This window comes from Chlorocebus sabaeus, chromosome 16 (assembly GCF_047675955.1).
Source record: "Chlorocebus sabaeus isolate Y175 chromosome 16, mChlSab1.0.hap1, whole genome shotgun sequence".
NCBI classification, from domain to species: domain Eukaryota; kingdom Metazoa; phylum Chordata; class Mammalia; order Primates; family Cercopithecidae; genus Chlorocebus; species Chlorocebus sabaeus.
In genome coordinates this window covers 8,267,370-8,289,064 of record NC_132919.1, presented here as the reverse complement: position 1 = coordinate 8,289,064, position 21,695 = coordinate 8,267,370, and the positions used below count along the sequence as shown (strand labels likewise).

Sequence of the window (21,695 nt, the reverse complement as noted above, 5' to 3'; positions counted from 1 at the left end):
AGACAAATTTTGGTGCTTAAAAGGTTGTTACCTAAAAGTTCTTCCAACCAAATAACTGAAACTTTATAAAATGTTCCATACCCCTGAAGCTCCTCCCGCTCCCTCAAAGCTTTGCTGGCTCCAGACACTGATCATGCTTGCCTGAGAATGCAAAATCTGTTCTATGGAGCCCTAGACAGTTTATCAGAATCTCCAAATGACCAAAATGATGAGGCAGAATCAGTGCACCCAAAGCAGACCAAAGAGGGCCCGGTCTACTAAAAAACATAAAGGAGGCAAACGACCGGAAGAAATCATAAATGACAGTTTTCCTACTATTTTAATAATTTGAACAATATAAAGACTTATGGCATGTTTACACTACTTAAATACAACCCATGTGGTGACTGTTTCTAGAATCTCAATCCTAGAATCCTAAATCTGCTATTCCAAATTTAGCTTTATGTTAAAAAGAAAAATGCACAAACAAGACATGGCGTATTCCAAATGCCTCCCCCTACTTTTAGTGTGCTTTCCAACATTACCTTTGCTTATACTTCAAGGAAAGTTCCTTCCAATAAGCAGTTTCCTCCTTTAAACTTGAAAAATCTGGTATATCTTCACCATCCATGATCAAGAAAGCCTGTGAAATATTAAAGACAAACTGTTAACAAATTAGAGAACAGAGAAATCTAAGCAGAAGCCTAAAATCTGGGACAACACTGAACTGCAGCATTCTGGAGGGAGTAAAACATGAGCGATCCACTGGCTAACTCTCTTCCAACTCAGGCACGTCAATCACTTCACAGCTGCACTCTCAGGGACCGCTAGTATTGTGAATGAGATCATGACAAAGATCCTTTGATACAAAGCGACAGGAGGCACTATCAGTTGCAGCATAGGTGCTGGGTGACTTGGGCCCACAGAATCACCCTGCACAGAGGTGCAGCGTCGGTTAAGGCCACGTGGTCTTCCGGGAATCAGGAGACAGAAACAAGCTTATTGTCAGAGATGCTGCTGCCACAGGCATGCCCTTCCCAGGGGTACAATTGCTTCAAAATATCTGCTTGGAACCTTTGATACCAGGTGACCCTACTAGAAAAGCAGGCACCACATTCCCAATGATTTACTATTATCAAATTTCTAAAAACTTCCAAAGCTTCCTTCCACATGTCCACTCATCTCCAACTTCAATGATCTCTCTTTCATCCTGGTTCTTCTCCCAAGGCATTCAGAGAGGGGGAAAAAGGCAATTTAATTAACTTACATTTAGATTGGCTACTTAAAACTCCCAACTGATCGCCAGGCCCACTCTAGAGGCATGCCTACGGTCTCCTAGCACCCCCGTCTCCTAGCACCCCCGTCTCCTAGCACCCCCGTCACCTAGCACCCCCATCTCCTAGCACCCCCGTCACCTAGCACCCCCGTCTCCTAGCACCCCCGTCTCCTAGCACCCCCATCTCCTAGCACCCCCTCCCCACACATCCCACTCGATATTCCGGCAGTACTGTTCGAAACTGTCTTAACACACCATGCTCCTTCAGGTCTGGAAAGCTACTCCAGGTTTTCTCTACCTGGAGTGGCTCCCCTAAATAGGAAAACTTCTATTTATCCTTAAAACCTAATCGTCATTTTTTCCAGAGAGGTTTTCTTGCCCTCAATTGGACAGCATTAAAATCTCTTGCATTCTTTGCTACCTCTGTACCCTACACATGCTTTCACTGATACAATTACCACAGAGCAATGCGTTTGCTTACACCTTTGTGTTGCCTGTTAGGCTGGCTTACTTATTTCCGTTTCAGCCCAATGCCTGCACAATACTGGATACTCAATATTTACTGAATTAAACCATAATTGATTCAACCTATTCCATACTAGGCAGCAAGAACTCAAGACCAGCTTTCAAAGTAAATTAATAGGCCAGGTGCGGTGGCTCATGCCTATAATCCCAGCACTTTGGGAGGCCGAGGCGGGCGGATCATGAGGTCAGGAATTCGAGACCATCCTGGCTAACATGGTGAAACCCTGTCTCTACTAAAAATACAAAACATTAGCCAGGCGTGGTGGCAGGTGCCTGTAGTCCCAGCTACTCAAGAGGCTGAGGCAAGAGAATGGCGTGAACCCAGGAGGCAGAGCTTGCAGTGAGCCAAGATTACACCACCGCACTCCAGCCTGGGTGACAGAGCAAGACTCCATCTCAAAAAAAAAAAAAAAAAAAAGTAAATTAATAAAAACCTGGAGATGCAGAGAACTTCGAGTTTATCTAGCACAAGCCACTCAGGAAGGTTTAGCAAAAAAAAGAGAAAATTATTTTTAAAAGAATGAACGGTTAAATCTCTCTGCGTCATCAAACACAGAACACAGTGGAAGTTCAATAAATAATTTGAATTGAGGCTGGGCATGGTGGTTCATGCCTATAATCCCAACACATTGGGAGGCTGAGGCAGGAGGACTGCTTGAGCCCAGAAGCAGTGAGGCTGCAGTAAGCCATGATTTTGAGGCTGCAGTGAGCCATGACTGTGCCACTGCACTCCAGCCTGGGTAACACAGCAAGACCTGGTCTCTAAAATAAATAAATACATAAATAAATAAATAAACATCTGAACTGATTCATAATCATCCTTCCAATATTCCCTCTTGACTTTCAAAGTACCACTTTATTAACATCTGAATTCCTGCTTCAGGAATGGAGTAAGCAAAAAGACATGTGGGTAGTTTACTTCCACCTCACAATGCACCACCATATATTAAATCAATATGAGAAAATCCATCATTATCAGTTAGACAAAAGTATTAATCTGATACACGGGCAGCCACATTCAGTCACTGACATAGGCTCAGTACAGGCTCCACATCGAAGAACAGGGAGCTGATGGGATTTCTGGGAAGAACCTTAGAGATAACCACTGCACACTAGCTACCTCAAATCATCATCATCCGGCCCTGAAATACAAACGGACAACCAAGAGCCATCTGACAAATAAGAAAACCCAGTAGCATGAAGAAGAAAATTTTAGGACCTACTGAGAGGAAACAGACAATTCAGGAAACGAGATTTTTTCTTATACAAGAACTCAGGAGGTACTAGACAAAGACTTAAAAAAAAAAAAAAAACTCAGCAGGGCTACCTCCTACGCACTTCCTGAGACAAGTACAAAAGCAGGGAGAAAACCATGACCTGGACAGCACCGGATGCAGGAAAGACAGGCTCCAACCTAGGGCTGCAATGAGAAGTCCCAGGATGAAGCCCAGTCCATCAGGCCCATAGAATGCTTCAGACAGATGGACAACACCAAGAAAAATAAGGAATCCCACAGAACAGATAGCATAGAGCGCGAGTAAAAACCTAGATATATTTGAGGTTGTGGTGAAGACGTGTTACTCTACTGTCACTAAGAAAAAGAGCAATTTAAAAGCTCAGGAAAATAAAAAAAGCAACACAAGAAAGTCCTGATCCTTATATAAAGCATTTTGTAAGTTAATGATTTCAACTCTAAAATTTGTAATGTATTGATTGTATCTTATTTGAAGCAACTGGGATAAGTTCCATAACTGTGGAGCCATTGATGAACTTCCTGTTTTTGGTCTTAGCTTTGCCCTAAGTCCCATGTGCTGCTCTCTTGGAAGGTTCCAGGATTTGGTGAACAAAACTGTATTCTCGTTTTTCATGCCCCCTCTGGTTTTGCAGCCTCTGATGATAATACCTGTCAGCCTTGATCTTCCCAAAATGATTACTTTTTGCCCTTTTAGCTTATAATGATTTGGCAGCCATCTCAGTCCTTGAAGTCTTTTGTCATGCTTTGTATTGCCCCTAGATTACCTATCTGCCTTTCTGGGGCTGAGTGCCTAGTGCTGCTTCTGTACTGAACATTTGATTGACCGGCCGGATCACTTTTATTTTGAGTTTTCAGTACTCTTTCTGTTACTGTGCAGCATTTGATGATATTGCCAATAGTGTGGCCCGTGAACCGGTATCATGAGGAAAGTTCCTAATGACTGTTAGATACCTTCCTTGGCATCGATCATTTATTTGAAGGTGTTTAAATGTGGAGCCAATTCTTCCACAAAAAGAGTTAGGATTGTTTTGAATCTACAAATGTTATTCAGGAGTCCACTTCAAATCATTTCCGTGTGAGGGTATTTTTTGTTGGTTTTGACCCATTTATATAGTATCAGAGGACCTACCAGCAGCTAATGCTTTGAAGGGCACTTAGTTAAGTAGTGATCCCTGAGGAATAGCATTGTTTACCCCTCTGGATGTACTGCGAGTATCCATTTGTCTCTGACTTTTGGTTCTTGAACGGGGACATATTCCTAATACAACACCAACTTTTCCATGAGCGTCCCCTGATAACTCAGGTTTTAAATAGCCTTTTGCATGAAACTTTTTGAGAATCAATTCCTGGCCCTTGCATCCTCTTTGTCCAACTACTTACATTCAGTGTCAAATAATTCTAGCAAAATTATTTTACTTCACCCTCATTCTTTATTTTTATTTTATTTTATTTTTTTGAGACAGAGTCTCACTCTGTTGCCCAGGCTGGAGTGCAGTGGCGCAATCCCAGTTCACTGCAACCTCTGACTCCCAGATTCAAGCAATTCTCCTGCTTCGGCCTCCTAAGTAGCTGGGATTACAGGCACACACCACCACACCTGGCTAATTTTTGTATTTTTAGTAGAGATGGGGTTTCACCATGTTGGCCAGGCTAGTCTCAAACTCCTGACCTCATGATCTGCCCTTCTCGACCTCCCAAAGTGCTGGGATTACAGGCGTGAGCCACCACGCCCAGCCACCACTACATTCTTCATTTTCTTGCTGAATCTTATGTGAATTGAATGTTGACCATAACTTTTCTAATCAACAGGCTATTTTCACAACCCGCTTACTGGCCCCTCTAACAGTATTATAACCTATGTTGGATATCATTTACTAAAAGCACCATCAGCTCTTCCAGATCAAACCAATGTAAAACATTTAACCAAGAATAAGTCATAGGAGCAGCACAGCGTAGTGGTTAAGAGCCCAGACCCTGAAGCCAAACTGCCCAAGTTTGAAGTCACACCTGGAAGTTCTGATTTGCTACTGATGCATCTACTCACTACTTGGGTGACTTTGGGCAGGTTACTTAATTACTCAGTGCCCCATTTCCTCACCTGTAAAATGGGGATAACCATTAAAATGAGGTTATGAAGTGAGCTAATATTTGTAAAGTACTTAGGACAGAACCTGGCACATGGCACATAGTAAACACATAAATGTTCAATAAGTTATTAAAAATTGGTAGTTCAGGCCAGGCGCGGTGGCTCATGCCTGTAATCCCAGCACTGTGGGAGGCCGAGGCGGGTGGATCACAAGGTCAGGAGATCGAGACCATCCTAGCTAACATGGTGAAACCCCGTTTCTACTAAAAATACAAAAAAAATTAGCCAGGCGTGGTGGCAGGCACCTGTGGTCCCAGCTACTAGGGAGGCTGAGGCAGGAGAATGGCGTGAACGCAGGAGGCAGAGCTTGCAGTGAGCCGAGATTGTGCCACTGCACTCCAGCCTGGGCGACAGAAGCGAGACTGTCTCAAAAAAGAAAAAATAAAAATTTAAAAAATTTTTTTAAAATAAAAATTCAATAGCAGACCTTTCAAGTATGACCACAAAGTAAACAGGCTTCAAAATTTAAAAATAAATTTAAATAAATTTAAAAATAAATTTTTAAAAAATAAAAGTTCAATAGCAGACCTTTCAAGTATGACCACAAAGTAAACAGGCTTCAAAATTTAAAACATGCAGATGATTATTTAAAATTGATCATTTCGAGAAGCTATATGCATATTTCAGTGATATCACCATTGCTGAAAAACATTTCCAAAAGTTTTTTTGAATAGCCTTTGTGAGCCACATTAAGAACAAAGCAGGCAAACAAAGCAGGCCAGGCACAGTGGCTCATGCCGATAATCCCAGCACTTTGGGAGGCTGAGGCAGGCGGATCACTTGAGGTTAGGAGTTCGAGACCAGCCTGGCCAACATGGTGAAACCTCGTCTCTACTGAAAATATGAAAAAAAAAAAAAAAATTAGCTGGGTGTGGTGACAGGCACCTGTAATCCCAGCTACTCAGGAGGCTGAGGCAGGAGAAATGCTTGAACCCAGGAGGAGGAGGTTGCAGTGAGCTGAGACTGTGCCACTGCACTCCAGCCTAGACAACAGGGCGAGACTCCATCTCAAATAAAAGAAAAAAAAAAGAACAAAGCAAACCTTCTTATTTTGTGGTCGCAACTCATCTTTATTGCTTCCTAACAGGTATTATCCAGCTCTATCGCCCTACTTTCACCCATCAGATTTACTCTTTTTAAAAATCAGATTCCGGCCAGGCATGGTGGCTCACGCATATGATCCCAGCACTTGGGAGGCGGAGGTGGGAATGTCACTTGAGCCTAGAAGTTCAAGCCAGCCTGGACAACATGCTGAAACCCTGTCTCTAACAAAAATACAAAAATGAGCTGGGTGTGGTGGCATGCACCTGTGGTCCCAGCTACTCGTGAGACTGAGATGGGAGGATCGCTTGAGTTAGGGAAGTTCAGGCTGCAGTAAGCCGTAATCGTTCCATTGCACTCCAGCCTGGGTGACAAAAATGAGACCCTGTCTCCAAAAAAATGAAAACAAAAATCAGATTATTTACAAATAATAAAATTTGCTACCACTGCAGATACTCAAATGACAGTTTCAGGGGCTGTGTTACAGTCTGTTCAGTTTGCTTCAAGTTACACTGGGAGGATGTGTTCACTGTTATTTGAAACTATATAATTAGAGATTTTCACGCTATAGAAAGCCAATATAGAAAACACATTGCTAAAACAACACTCTAATGGTACATCCACAATTTTCTGAAGCTAGAATGAAGATAGATAATTATGTATTATTGGCAGGGCGCGGTGGCTCACGCCTGTAATCCCAGCACTTTGGGAGGCTGAGGCAGGCAGATCACGAGGTGAAGAGTTCGAGACCAGCCTGACCAACATGGTGAAACCCTGTCTCTATTAAAAATACAAAAACTGGCAGGGCATGATGGCACGCACCTGTAATCCCAGCTACTCAGGAGACTGAGCAAGAGAATCACTTGAACCCGGGAGGTGGAGGTTGCAGTGAGCCCAGATCGTGCCACTGCACTCCAGCCTGGGCGGCAGAGGGAGACTCCATCAAAAAAAAAAAAAAAAAAATTATTATTCTCTGCCCACCCCCACCCCATCTTTATTTAACACCAGGTCTCAATATGGACAGAGTCTCAAAAGCATGACAATTTTTATGTAAAGCATTATCATACAATGTATGACCTTCAGAAACCTAGCAACAATCAACTCATTTGAATTGAAAACAGCCTGTCCAAAATGCCTTTTATTTACAAGGAAATTACTCTTTGCATAATGGTAAGAAAATCTATTTTCAATATTGTTTCTGGTTAACAGTTCTAAGATGGACTAATGACGCTGGAGTAATTACATGTTGGTATGTTGGTAATACATGCCTTTTTACCGAAATTCTACTGCTCTTAAAGGTGACATTTAGAGAATTTTTAACTCTTCAAAGTTGATCATAAACATGGTCTCTCTTTGATTCTATCAGACTTCTTTTTCTACTTTATGGAGTGCTCAGAAACTTACGTCAGAAGTAATTTTAAGCTTTAGTAACCAAATTTATCTCAGCATGGTTTACAATGAAAATAAGTTGTTTTGCAGATCTCATGAAAGCAGGATCTAAGTTTTACTAAGGTTCCTACTTATTTTAAGCTCCTTATCCAACTTCAATCTATTTAATTTAAAAAAAATCAAAAGAACTACAGTTTCAGAAGATTTAACCACTTCCATCTGGATCAAGTCAACCTCTAACCAGGGCTGGCCAAAGGTTTTGTTTCTCATGCACTCTGATTTTAAATAACAATAATTTTAATAATAATTTAGAAGAGAGACTTCACTTGGTTCCCCTTTACTTCTCTTCAGGCCATGACTTAACGCTGCATTGTGCCCATCAACTTCATGATTTAGCAAAGACATTACCCTGTCTTTTAAACACATTAAGAGCAACACAGTTCAGCTGACACAATGTTAACCAGCAACTCCTGAACAAGCTTCACAGTAAGATTTTTCTCATGACTGAGCAGCAGTTTTTATCCTAGGTGAGTTTGCTCAAAAATCATTGAGTAAGTAATCAACCAGCTTCTGGCATATCTTTGGCAAGTCACATTTTCTGCCTTGTTTTCTAGCCGAGAAGGGTATAAAAATCCCACGAAAAGAAACCAGAACTCCGAGCCTAGAAATGTAAATTATGATCCAAGCTAAGCCACTTACCAGTTGATTGAACCTAAGTATAAATCAATTACCCCCATCCCAGCTCCATTTCTCCATCGAAATGGCGATAACATAATCAGCTGCAACCACAAGGTGATGCGGTTCGAAAGAGATAGGAAGAGAGTTCTGAAGCGTGTAAAGGTGCTACGTAAATAGAACGTAATAATTAGTAGGGATAGAACTTTCACCTGCTTTGCAAAACTTAAAGGGTCATCTCGTGGCTTACAGCTAGAAAAGAGTCGAGCACAGGTAACCCGAGCCCGTTCGTGACACTTTCCCGAACTCCAAGGGGAGGATGATTAGCAGTTCTGGGCGGGAGTCAGGGGAATGCCAATCCGAGCCCAACGTGGGCTGCTCGCGCTCTCGCCCCCCATGGGAGAGACGCACTGAGAGATCAAAATGCAACCCCGCTCCAAGACACCCTCGCAAATGAAGGAATTTCGGGGAGAGGGTAGGAGGAGGCGGGCTGGGCGCGCCGCTGCCACCTCCGACTGGGCCACTCCTTGCGCCGCCAGCGCCCCAGCCCACGGTGCCACGTCCCGGCCTCCGTCACCGCCAGCCCTCACCCCACCCGGAACGGGGCACATCCTCCGGAGGCCACAGGGATCGTTCCCTTGCAGGCGCCCCTGGGGGGGCCACACGTCGGACCAGGAAAGGGAGGGGACAGTTAGAGCGGTTGGAACAGTTGTCCCCGGGCTGGCCGCCCCAGAAGCCGACCCGGCCCGCCCCGGCGGAGCCTCAGACACGGCCCCGGGCCGGGAAGGCTCCCCAAGGGCAGGCCTCGGCGCCGCCGACCCAGCGCAGCCCCTTAGGGAGCGGCCCCGCGCTGCAGGCTCACCTCCAATGTGTCAAAAGCGCATGTTCGCCGCCGCTTGACCCACGTCTCCGCTCCGCTGGCCTGGCCAGGCCCGCCCAGCCGCTCGGCTCAGCTCCCCTCCGCAGCCCCGAGCTCCACTCCGCGTACCTCCGCGCCCGGCTCCTCCCCGACACGTCAGGGACTGCCTGGGTGTCCGAGGCCATTCTGTGACGCACGGGGGCGGGGCTCGGAGCATGCGCGGCAGCCCGCGGGTATGCGGGGCGGGGCGGGGCGGGGCTGGTGTCACAGGGGGCGGGCCAGAGCCGGGCGCGCTGACGTCAAGCTGACGGCGTCCTCTTGCGCAGGCGCTCCTGGACTCTGGAACGGACTGATTATGGCTTCAGCAGTTCCTTGAATCTGCTATTCGGGAGAGTGGTGCCAAGACGGATGGGAACGTGCCTTCAGTTTTCCGGTCACCAAGGCCCTTCAAGTGTCCATGTGTCAGTGTTCCCGTTTATAAAACGAATCTCGGCTCATAGTTCAGCTCCGAGTCCATTCCCCCTGCCCGAACACCCAATGGAACACCAGGGGCGTTCTAAGCATCACTGCCACAAAGCTCTGTGTTGTTTTTACAGCACTTCCACTGCTTACATTTTGTATTTGTTCTCATCTTCCTCCAGTAGAATTCTAAGTTCTATGAGAGCTAGAACCTCTTATGCCTTGCTCATCCCAACAGATAACTTGGTTCTAGGCAAAGTGGACGCTCAAATATTTGATGAATGAATGAATGGATTCGTTGGCACCAAGGGGATTTTATATTTGCCCATTTATATATTGTATATATCTGAGCATATATTCATTTTTGTATACGTGCGTGTACGTGTGTGTATTGGGTGTGACTTTCTCCCCTCCAGGGCCCCCAAGAAATGGAGTCCTACATTTATATATATAATATTATGTATAATTGTATTATATATAATATTATATATAATTATATATTATATATGATTTATATAATATATAATTTCACAAATTTATATATTATATATAATTTTATATATTATATATTATATGAGATACATTTTAAAAACAATTTTAAGAACTTTTGCTGTATATTATATATTATATGTAATATATAATGATATATAATATAATTATATTATATACTATACACATTATAGTATATACATTATATATTATATATATACCTCTTACAATCCATCTTGCTTTTTTTTTTTTTTTTAAACGGAGTTCTGCTCTGTCACCCAGGCTGGAGTGCAGCGGTGCGATCTCAGCTCACTGCAACCTCTGCCTCCCAGGTTCAAGCGATTCTCCTGCCTCAGCCTCCCAAGTAGCTGAGATTACAGGCGCCCGCCACCACGCCCAGCTAATTTTTGTATTTTTAGTAGATTTTCAGTAGAGACGGGGTTTCACCATGTTGGCCAGGCTGCTTTCGAACTCCTGATCCGCCCGCCTCGGCCTCCCAAAGTTTTGGGATTACAGGCGTGAGGCACCAAACCCTGCCCCATCTTGCATTATTAATGTTTATATATTTTTTAGTATATAAATACACACGTATGTGTGTGTGTATGTGCGCGTGTGTATTCCCTAGCGGACCTGGAAGCACGCTGGAGGAGATACTAGTTCAAAAAGGAGGGAAAGAGGGATAGGCAATTTACATAGGGAGTGGAAACTTAAAGGAAGAGATACATTTTTAAAACCATTTTAAGAACTTTTGCTGTATAATGTACAAAGTAATCCTTTGAGACGGAGTCTCGCTCTGTCGCCCAGGCTGGAGTGCAGTGGCCGGATCTCAGCTCACTGCAAGCTCCGCCTCCCGGGTTCACGCCATTCTCCTGTCTCAGCCTCCCGAGTAGCTGGGACTACAGGCGCCCGCCACCATGCCCGGCTAATTTTTTTTTTTTTTTTTTTTTTTTTTTTTGTATTTTTAGTAGAGACGGGGTTTCACCCTGTTAGCCAGGATGATCTCGATCTCCTGACCTCGTGATCCGCCTGTCTCAGCCTCCCAAAGTGCTCGGATTGCCCAGGCTGGTCAAGAACTCCTGACTTCCGCCAGGCGCTGCAGCACTTTGGGAAGCCGAGGCGGGCAAATCACCTGAGGTCAGGAGTTCGAGACCAGCCTGGCCAACAGGGTGAAACCCTGTCTCTACTAAAAGTACAGAAATTAGCCAGGCATGGTGGCAGGCACCTGTAATCCTAGCTACTGCGGAGGCTGAGGCAGGAGAATCGCTTGAACCCAGGAGGCGGAGGTTGCAGTGAGCACTACTGCACTCCAGCCTGGGTGACAGAGTGAGACTCTGTCTAAAAACAAATAAAACAAAAAAGAACTGACTTCAGGCAATCTTCCCACCTCAGTTCCCCAAAGTCCTGGGATTACAAGCACCAGCCTGCATGCTGGACGCAATGTAATCCTTTCCAATTCCAGTGCTTTTAGGATTGGATTTGTGGATGTGGACACAAAAATAATGTGTAAGACATGCCTCAAGGTGAAAGCAAAGTGAGTCTAGGAGGCCCAGTTTATACTTTTGAAGGAGATGGACATAAACATGAACAATGCAAGATGGATTGTAAGAGGTACCCAAATCAATAAAGATCAGAGAAGGGATTAATGGGGCTTGTGGGAAGGGTAACATATTATATATGCCTATTACAAATAATATTATAAATAATATGCATATTCTATGCATGGATTTCCTTTTTTTTTTTTTTTTTTTTTTTTTTTTTTTTTTTTTTTTTTTTGCACAAGGCCAAGCATGGTGGCCCATACCTATAATCCTAGCACTTTGGGAGGCTGAGATGGGCAGATCACTTGGGCCCAGGAGTTCGAGACCAGCCTGGGCAGCATAGTGAGACACCTGTCTCTAAAAAAAATAAAATAAATGTTTGCACCAAAATAAATTTGTTCTAACTTGCTATAACATGTCTGAACAGGATCTAGCTTGAAGCACCAGGAAAAGAAATCAGTTTGAAGAGAGTGCCTATATGAACATGTATTCTACAAAATTGAAGCAATAAAAAATATTAAATTTATGGTGAAGGCCAGGTGGAAAAATGGTGGAATCACTGATGCTTTATAAAAGTTTATAAGGACAATGCCCCAAAAGAAATCAGCAGTTTACAAATGGATAATCCATTTTAAGAAGAAACATGATGATGTTGAAGATGAAGCCCACAGCATCAGACCCTCCACATCAATTTGTGAGGGAAAAAAGTAATCTTGTTCATGCCCTAATTGAAAAGGTTCAATGATTAACAGCAGAAACAATAGCCAGTACCACAGATATCTCAACTGATTTGGCATACACAATCCTGACTGAAAAATTAAAGTTGAGCTAACTTTCCACTCAATGGGTGCCAAAACCATTGTGCCCAGGTCAGCTACTGTCAAGAACAGAGCTTTCAAAATCTCACAAATTTTAAACAAGTGAGATCAAGATCCTGAAGCTTTTTTTTTTTTTTTTTTTTTGAAGAATTGTAACCAGAAATGAAACTTGGCTTTACCAGTACAATCCTGAAGACAAAGCACAATCAAAGCAATGGCTACCAAGAGACGGAAGTGGTCCAGTCAACGCAAAGTGAACCAGTCAAGAGAAAAATCATGGCAACCATTTTTTGGGTTGTTCAAGGCATTTTGCTTATTGACTTTCTGGAGGGCTGAAGAATAATAACATGTGCTTATTATGCGAGTGTTTTGAGAAGGTTAGCCAAAGCTTTAGTGGAAAAATGCCCAGAAAACCTTCGCCAGAGAGACATTTCCACCATGATAAAGTTCCTGCTCATTTCTCTCATCGAACAAGGGCAATTTTGCAAGAGTTTCAGTGGAAAATCACTAGACATCACCTTACAGTCCCAATTTGGCTCCTTCTGAAGACTTTTTGTTTCCTAATCTTAAAAAATCTTTAAAGGGCACCCATTTTTCTTCAGTTAATAATGTAAAAAAGACTGCATTAACGTGCTTAAAATCCCCAGACCCTCAGTTCTTTAGGGATGTACTAAATAAATGGCTGATATCATTGGTTACAAAAGTGTCCTGAGCTTGGCTGGGCACAGTGGCTCACACCTGTAATCTCAGTACTTTGGGAGACCGGGGTGTGCAGATCACTTGAGGCCAGGAGTTCAACACTAGCCTGGCCAACATGGTAAAACCCCGCCTCTACTAAAAATACACAAAAATCAGTTGAACGTGATGGTATGTGCTTGTAATCCCAGCTACTCAGGTGGCTGAGGCTTGGGAACCGCTTGAACCTAGGAGGTGGAGGTTGCAGTGAGCCAAGATCATGGCACTGGGTGACAGAGCGAGACTGTTTAAAAAAAAAAAAAAAAAAAAAAAAAAAAAAAAAAAAAAAGTGTCTTGATCTTCCTTGATGGAGCTTGAGAAATAAAATTTGTATTTTTTAATTTTATCTTTCAATTTAATTTTTCTATGAACTTTTCGAAGTTCTCTTGTATGCACTGGCAATTGTGCTAAACACTTGGTCTGCTTAATTTCATTCTCACAATAATCCCACGAGACAGGTACTCTTATTCCCATTTTTTAAATGAGGAAACAGACTCTGCAAGATGAAGTTTCCCAAAGTCTCTCAATTAGAAAGATGAGGCCTCAAGCCTCAAACCCACCCTGTTCCGATTGTCTGACTCTCCAGAAAACACACTATTAACAACTAGTATACTGCTAATCAAGAAGGGGGAGTATTAGCAATTACTACCATGTATTGGGCTAGAGCACTATGCTAAGTGCTTTACATGCTTTCCCTCCCTCAATCCTCACAATGAGCCTGTGAGGCTGAAATTATTGCTTCCATTTTACATGTTGTAAATGGAGACCCAGAAGAGCTAGGGCTTAAACTCAAGCAGGTCTTACTTCAACGCCAGTGACCTGGGACAACGAGCTGATACAGCTCGTTCAGGCTCCGGGGCTCTGCTTCCCTGGCTGAAGCTGTGCTCTGGCTGATGAGATCACAGACAGGGAGAGGATGAATGTAGGCTTTCCTATGGACCCGGTGCCAGGACAAAACAGTCCTATCTCAAGAGGAAAAAAATTAAGAAGGGCTGCGGCTCTGTCCCTGCCTCCTGGCTGAGGTGCTGGGAAACGCACTGAGTCATCTAATGGCAGGCCAGGCCCCTCGGAAAATGTTGGCATCATCTTCCAAGCTGTCACCCCTCCCACGCAGTCCGGACCCAGAACTGGTGTTTGTCAGAACTGGACTATTGGCCTTATCTTAATGAATGGGCTTTGCCTGGCAGGATTCTAAGAAGTGCCAAAGGGCCCAGACTGATCTAATTCCTTCCTCCTCGTGGTTGAGCTTTCTCCCCTAGGAGATGGGCCCAGGGACTGGGCATGGCAATTAACTATCAGCAACCTTTGCCCCAGCCCCTGCTTCCAATATACCAAATCCAGAAAAAATAAAGTGGAAAGGAAGACGGAAATCAGCCCCGAAAGGGAACAGAAGTTATCAAACCAGCCTTGTGGCGGTAAAAAAGGTGAGTGAGGGCTGCCCCGCTCTCTGCTTTTATAAATCATTAGGAAGGGGTTTGCTGAGGCATGGGTCCCAGTACGAGGTCTTTCTTGGATTGAGCCAAAAGAGGTTAATGTCACAGTCCCTGAGAGCATGCATGAGGATCCCAAATCTCTCCTGTCACAAACTCCGAGATTCAGGAAACAGAGGCCAGATTCCACCAGTGGGAGGGGTGGAGACTGACCAGCTACCCTAAGGGAGATCTGGGTACAAGCCCAAACCCTAGCTAGTAAAGATGCTGGACTTTGGCCACATCACACACTCACAGGTGATGTCATGCACACAGGCCCACTGTGGAAATTCTGACGAGATGGGACATACTTAACTCTACTGAATCAGGTGAGCAAGACATCTCAAAATCAGCTTCCGCCTAATCTCTCTCTATGCCTTTGGCCAGCATTTTTTGCTAATCTCTAAGGGTATAGATCTAGCTGGGTAAGGGACACCCACTGGCTGGCCAGTTGCTAATGGTCTGGCGGCTATGTCCACCAGCTGTCCCACCACCACCTCCAGCTCTACGTGCCAAAACCCCAAACAGATTTGCCTTTGCCCCAACAGAAATTTCCAAAACCATTTTCATGTTTCTGTCAATGGTGCCATCATTCCAGTCAGTGAGACACAAGGCACTCGTCAAATCCCCCTAATCATTCCCCCCCCCCCGCCGCCCCCAGCTTGCATCTCACTCTTGTGGTCACCAAAGCCGAAAGACTTTCCCTTCCTAAACTCAAGTAAATCTATTCATTCTTCAGTACTTTCTTCCCACATCGCCCATAATCCAAAGTTTCTTATTTGTCTCTCCCTCGCTCCCCAAACTTCTCTCCCTCGATTTTCTTTTTGTTTCAGCCCAGCAGTCCACACATAACCATAAGAATAATCTTTCTAAAATCCCACTGTATACAGAGCATCCCTGGCTCCAAAACTCGTTTTGGCATCTTGCTACCTTTGTGATAAGGAACAAAGTAGTCTGGTACTCAAGGCCCTCCCAAAGCAACTCCAGCCCACTTCTGTGGTCTGTATCCTATGGATCACCTATCTAGGTCTGACCAGACCCTCCAGCATGGTCCCCCAGATAGATGATTCCCTTCCTCTACGGACCTATCTTGTTGACTCCCACTGCCCTGTACACTATAGCTGCTCCCTAGGCTTGGCCGACCCACCTTCTCCTCTGCCTTTTGAAGTCTCACTCATACGCTATCTCCTCCAGGAAGACTTCCCTGATACCCAAAGCCCCAAAATGAGCACTCCTTCCTCTGAGCTCACATGGAGCTCTACACAGTTCACAAGAGACTTACTAAACATGGCCTTTTGGTCACAGAGATGTCCAATCTCCTCCAAGAAACCAAAACTCACTGAGTGTAGGGACAGTGTTGATTGTCTAAATATATCTCCAACAACAGGCACTTAGCAAACACTCATTTAATATGCTTCAACAAAAGTGAAAGAATGAACCAATGGTCTGGTGGCTATAACTTCAAAGGCAAGACTGACAGAACATTCTGGAAAATACCCCAAATCCTGAAAAAAATCACCATAGACAGGAATTTTCACTGGTACAAAAGGCTGAACTTAGATGATATAGGTTACAAAGGAACTAAGATTTGGGTCATAGGCAACTATGCCTTTTCTCTAGCCTAAGTCTTAAACCCAAGCCACAGTGTCTACAATCCCCAATGCAATATCCTTTGCTTTTGTAATTAAATAATATTAATAATAATGTGTTTGTAAAATCTTAAAAATATACACTTGGGGCCAGGCATGGGGGCTCACGCCTGTAATCCCAGCACTTTGGGAGGCCAAGGTGGGCGGATCACAAGGTCAGGAGTTCGAGACCAGCCTGGCCAACTGGTGAAACCCCATGTCTACTAAAAATACAAAAAGTAGCCGGATGTGGTGGCACATGCCTGTAATCCCAGCTACTAGGGAGGCTGAGGCAGGAGAATTACTTGAACCCGGGAAGCAGAGGTTGCAGTGAGTCAAGGTCGCATCACTGCACTCCAGCCTGGGTGACAGAGTGAGATTCTGTCTCGGAAAAAAAAAAAGAATATATACATATATATACACACACACACACATATATACATACATATACACACACATATATATGTACACACACACACATATATATATACACACATATACACTTCAGCCTTGAGGCGAGAAGTGGTTTTATATAGAGAGAAAAGTCTTTCATTCATTAGCAAGGAGTTTAGTACCTGCTGAGGACCAGGCACTGTTCTAGCCATGGGGATCCCAGTACAATTTTAAAAAGCACCCCCCACCCCTACCCAATATAATTCGCTTATATTCTAAAGGGAAAATAGACAACAAGCAAATAGACTAATCTATTTCTGCCAGATCGTGAGAAATGCTTTAAAGAAAAACAACCAGGGCAAAGGAAAAAGTATGGCACGACTGCTCCCTGAGTGAAAATAGGGCTTAATATTCACGGGATTCTCTTCCTCCGTAAAGTTGTCAAGGCCCTTAAAACCGAAGACTGCAATATAAGATGTAACCAAGATGTGAAATTTTAAAAGAACATAAAAGTATGTGCAGTGCAGATGCCTTAAATAGAGAAATGCATCTTAATTTTTCATCATAATATTTGGCACTGAGTGGCCACTCAATAAATATTGGTCATATAAATGGGTTGCTGGGCGGTCCACAGAATGCCAGATCCTTCGATCAGGAGATGAATTTCCCCTTCCAAGACTTTGGGTGGTTTTTTTGTTTTGTTTGTTTTTTGTTTTTGTTTTGAAACTGAGTCTCGCTCTGTCGCCCAGGCTAGAGTGCAGTGGCGCGAGCTTGGCTCACTGCAACCTCTGCCTCCCAGGTTCAAGCAATTCGCCTGCCTCAGCCTCCCGCCCCCAAGTAACTGGAACTATAGGCCTGCACCACTACACCCGGCTAATTTTTTTGTATTTTTAGTAGAGACGGGGTTTCACCATGTTGACCACGCAGGTCTTGAACTCCTGGTCTCAAATGATCTGCCTGCCTCGGCCTCCCATAGTCCTGGGATTACAGGCATGAGCCACCATGCCCAGCCTCCCTTCCAAGACTTTGAATGGTAACCAACTCATGTCTGATTCAAAAATGCTCACTTATGGTTTGGTCCCTGACACAGCCAGCCACAAACAGCCCAGCCTGGGCTATTCCTATACCACCTTGAAGGAAAAGAAGGTTCTATTTGTTGTATTTATTGCATCCTCATTAGCTTCTGGAGCAAACAGAGCTCACCGACCACTCAAAGCAGCTCAGACTCCCAAACCTCAGCTCTCCCATCAGAGTTTGTCTCCACACTTTCAAACTCCAGTTGGCTGTAAGTCAACAGAAAGGCTGGAATTGGGTAGAGATGAATTTGTATGCAGTGTCTTAGGTTCCAAGCCCCCTTCCCCTTCCTTCCCTTTCCACTGTGCCTGAGAATGCAGCCTGCTTCTGGCCCTTGGCCCCCTTGCCAGGAGGGTGCTTTGCCTTGTGCAGGCCGCCAGGTATAGCCTGCTGAAAGGTGGCTTTTAGAGAAGAGAGAAATGAGAACAGTTTAGGTTGTGGCTGAAACAGGCCTTCCTATGAAGGTCCTGCCCTGGTGATGGTGCCTGGAAAGAAAGAGACCTCATCCTTATCCAGGGAGATAAACTGAAGTTTCAAGAGCCTTTAATCCCCTGTTGAGGTCTGTCTAGCCTTTTCTCCCCTATTGATGGAACTTGACACCTTGCCATGCTCCCATGAATCTCTGGCTAGTCCTAATTTCTTCCCAGAAGGCTCCCTGAACTGTGGACTTCCTCCTGATCTAGAACCTCATGGTTTTCCTGACTTCACCAAGCTTCCGTCTTCACTATCATCCTTGGCTGTCATCCCAGCCACTTGACAGCCACTATCCACACCCCACAGTGGCAGCTGCCTCCCAAGAAATGGATGGCATGACACTGTTAATTGCTCATTGGGTTAACACCTGGCAACCCCAAGGGCTGTTGACATCACACCTCCATAAACAGTGTGACTGTCCCTGGGAAAAAAACGAGATGTGCTCACATACCTTTATACAGACAAGGTGGCGCCAGGTTTACCTACTCCCAAACTAGACTAATGAAATGACGGGGCTGAAAAGAAATGGAGTGTTTCTTACCAGTCTAAGCTTATTAAGCAATTTCAGCCTGACTCCCATTACCAGGTAAGCCAATGAGTCAAAGTTGCCAGGACCAAACGATCATGCTTCCAACCATTCAACAAATATTTAATGAGGGCCTGGCCCTGTTCTACATGCCTGGCATAGCACAATTAACAAAAGAAGTAAATTCTTTCCTTCCTGGAGATTTTCTAGAACTGAAATAAAAAAGAAGGAAAATAGAAGGGAAACAGAAATAGACAAAGAGGCTGGGCTCAAGGGCTTACTCCCGTAATCTCAACACTTTAGGAGGCTAAGGTGGGAGGATCACTTGAGGCCAGGAATTCAAAACCAGCCTGTGTAACATGGCAACACTCATCTCCATGTAAATTTAAAAATTAGCTGGGCAAAGTGGCTCACATTTGTAATCCTAGCTATTCTGTTGCCTGAGGTGGGAGGATGGCTGGAGGCCAGAGATTTGAGGCTGCAGTGAGCCATGATTGCACCATGGGTTAGTTGCCTGGGTAACAGAACAAGACCTTAACTCAAAAAAAAAAAAGAGAGAAAAAAAATAGACAACCCTGAGTATGTCAGCAGTAACAAGTGCTAAGGAGAAAAAACTAGCCAAGGTTTTTTTTAATATTTTAGATTTAAGGTAGCACCTAGGGCAGCAGCCATGCCTTATTTATCTGTGACCCCAATGCCTGGCATGTTATGGGCAGTTAACATTTATTGAATAAAAGCTTTCAATGTTTTTTTTTTTTTTTAATGAGGTCTCAGTCTGTCACCCAGGCTGGAGTGCAGTGGTTCGCTCAGTCCACTGCAGCCTTGACCTCCTGGGCTCAGGGGATCCCCCCACCTCAGCCTCTCAAGTACTTAGGACCACAGGCATGTGCCACCACACTTAGCTAATTTTTGTACTCTTTGTAGAGATGGGGTTTCACCATGTTGCCCAGGCTGGTCTCAAACTCCTAGGCTCAAGCGATCCTCTACCTCGGACTCCCAAACTGCTAGGATTACAGGCATGAGCCACTGCACCTGGCCTCAAAGCACTTTTTTAGTTTAGAACTCTAATAAAGAACTTCCCTTTAGAAACAAGCAATAAGAAGCAATTGACAAATGTTTAATGCAGGCAGCTAAGAAGCATGTAACTCATATCCTACCTTGATCCTAATCAAACACATTCAAAGTAAGACAGCAAAGAAGAGAGTCCATATTTCATCCAACAGGTATAAGAGATTCTAAAACATTAGACGACAAATGCATACAAGAGCACTGAGAAACTAGCACCCTCGTGTAAAGGGCTGAGGAGGATGTCACAATTCTTGGTACGGAGTTTAGCAGCCTGTATCAAACACTTAAAAATGTGGAACCTTGGCTAGGCACAGGGGTTCACGCCTGTAATCCCAGCACTGTGGCAGCAAGGCAAGAGGACTGCTTGAGCCCAGGAGTTCAAGACCAGCCTGAGCAAGACAGTGAGAGCCCGTCTCTACAAAAAATGTAAAAGGAATAAAACCTTTATGTTAAAAAAAACAAAGGGCCGGGTGCAGTGGCTCACGCCTGTAATCCCAGCACTTTGGGAGGTTGAGGTGGGCAGATCACAGGGTCAGGAGATCGAGACCATCCTGGCTAACACGGTGAAACACCATCTCCACTAAAAATACAAAAAAAAAATTAGCCAGGCGTGGTGGCGGGCACCTGTATTCCCAGCTACTTGGGAGGCTGAGGCAGGAGAATGGTGTGAACCTGGGAGGTGGAGCTTCCTGTGAGCCGAGATCACACCCTTGCACTCCAGCCTGGGCAACAAAGCAACAAAGTGAGATTCCGCCTCAAAACAAAAAAGAAAAAGAAAAAGGAAAAAAAAAAAAAAACAAAGGTGCAACCTTTGTGATCCAGCATTCTGCTTCTAGGAATTTACCCAAAGGACTATTCAGGATGTGTGCAAATGGTCCAACAGGCTGTTCATCAAAGCATTGTTTAGCAAAAAATTAGGAACAACATAGATTAAAGGACTAATGAAGTGGAATGATGTAATAGCTACACAATATAATAGTATCCAAGCCAGGCACGGTGGCTCACGCCTGTAATCCCAGCACTTTGGGAGGCAGGTGGATCACAAGGTCAGGGGATCGAGACCATCCTGGCTAACACGGTGAAACCCTGTCTCTACTAAAAATACAAAAAATTAGCCGGGTGTGGTGGCGGGCACCTGTAGTCCCAGCTACTCAGGAGGCCGAGGCAGGAGAATGGCGTGAACCCGGGAGGCGGAGCTTGCAGTGAGCCGAGATCACACCACTGCACTCCAGCCTGGGCGACAAAGCAAGACTCCATCTCAAAAAAAAAAAAAAACAGTATCCAAATAGTAGCAACAATGCTATAGAAGAATATTAATAAGGAAAATGTCCACAATATGCAGTTAAATGAATCAAGCAGTTAATAATAGGTATGTGATCCCATCTTTGTAAAGTAGAAAAACATGCATACATTGTCATTAGGCAAAGAGTCTGGGGACAAAGACACCGAAATGAGGTGAGATCACAATGTCATCTCTCTCTGTCTCTCTCATCTGTTCTTCCTTCGTTTTTTTTCTTTTCTGTATGTTTATCAAAAATATCTTAAATATGTAATTTTCTAAAATTTAAAAACTAAGGATGCATCCATACTTAACAAAGCAAGATAATTTCCCCAAAATTCTTTGTAAATGATGTAAACTATTTCCTAAGCCTATGGATTTAGGATCTGTTAAAATATTTTTAAAAGGCAGCCTTTCAGCCAAGTGACCCCAGTGGATACAAGAGTGACCTGGGCACTCGCGTCAGTAAAGCCTCAATGAAAGGGTTCCCAATTCTGCAACACAGATCTTAGGAATTAATTCCCTTCTGCTATGACTCCCTAATTAGTCCAACCTGATGTTACGTTGTTATGTACAATTTCCTCCTTTTATTTATTTATT

General features: G+C 44.1%; 1 protein-coding gene across 3 annotated transcripts in view; it reads right to left on the bottom strand.

Annotated features, from left to right (window-relative positions):
• The window catches only part of NDEL1 (nudE neurodevelopment protein 1 like 1), a 56,709-nt gene that overhangs the window by 24,151 nt on the left and 10,863 nt on the right, over nucleotides 1-21,695 (bottom strand). For 2 of the 3 annotated variants that reach the window (XM_037987328.2, XM_008010298.3), the window contains exons 1-2: nucleotides 9,149-9,310; nucleotides 525-622 (exon numbers count right to left, since the gene is read on the bottom strand). In XM_037987328.2, the coding sequence (XP_037843256.2) occupies nucleotides 525-610 (86 nt within the window). In that variant the 5' untranslated portion in view covers nucleotides 611-622; nucleotides 9,149-9,310. Of the gene's footprint in view, nucleotides 1-524; nucleotides 623-9,148; nucleotides 9,311-21,695 lie in introns of those variants that run through there. The other variant, XM_037987327.2, reaches the window with a different exon arrangement.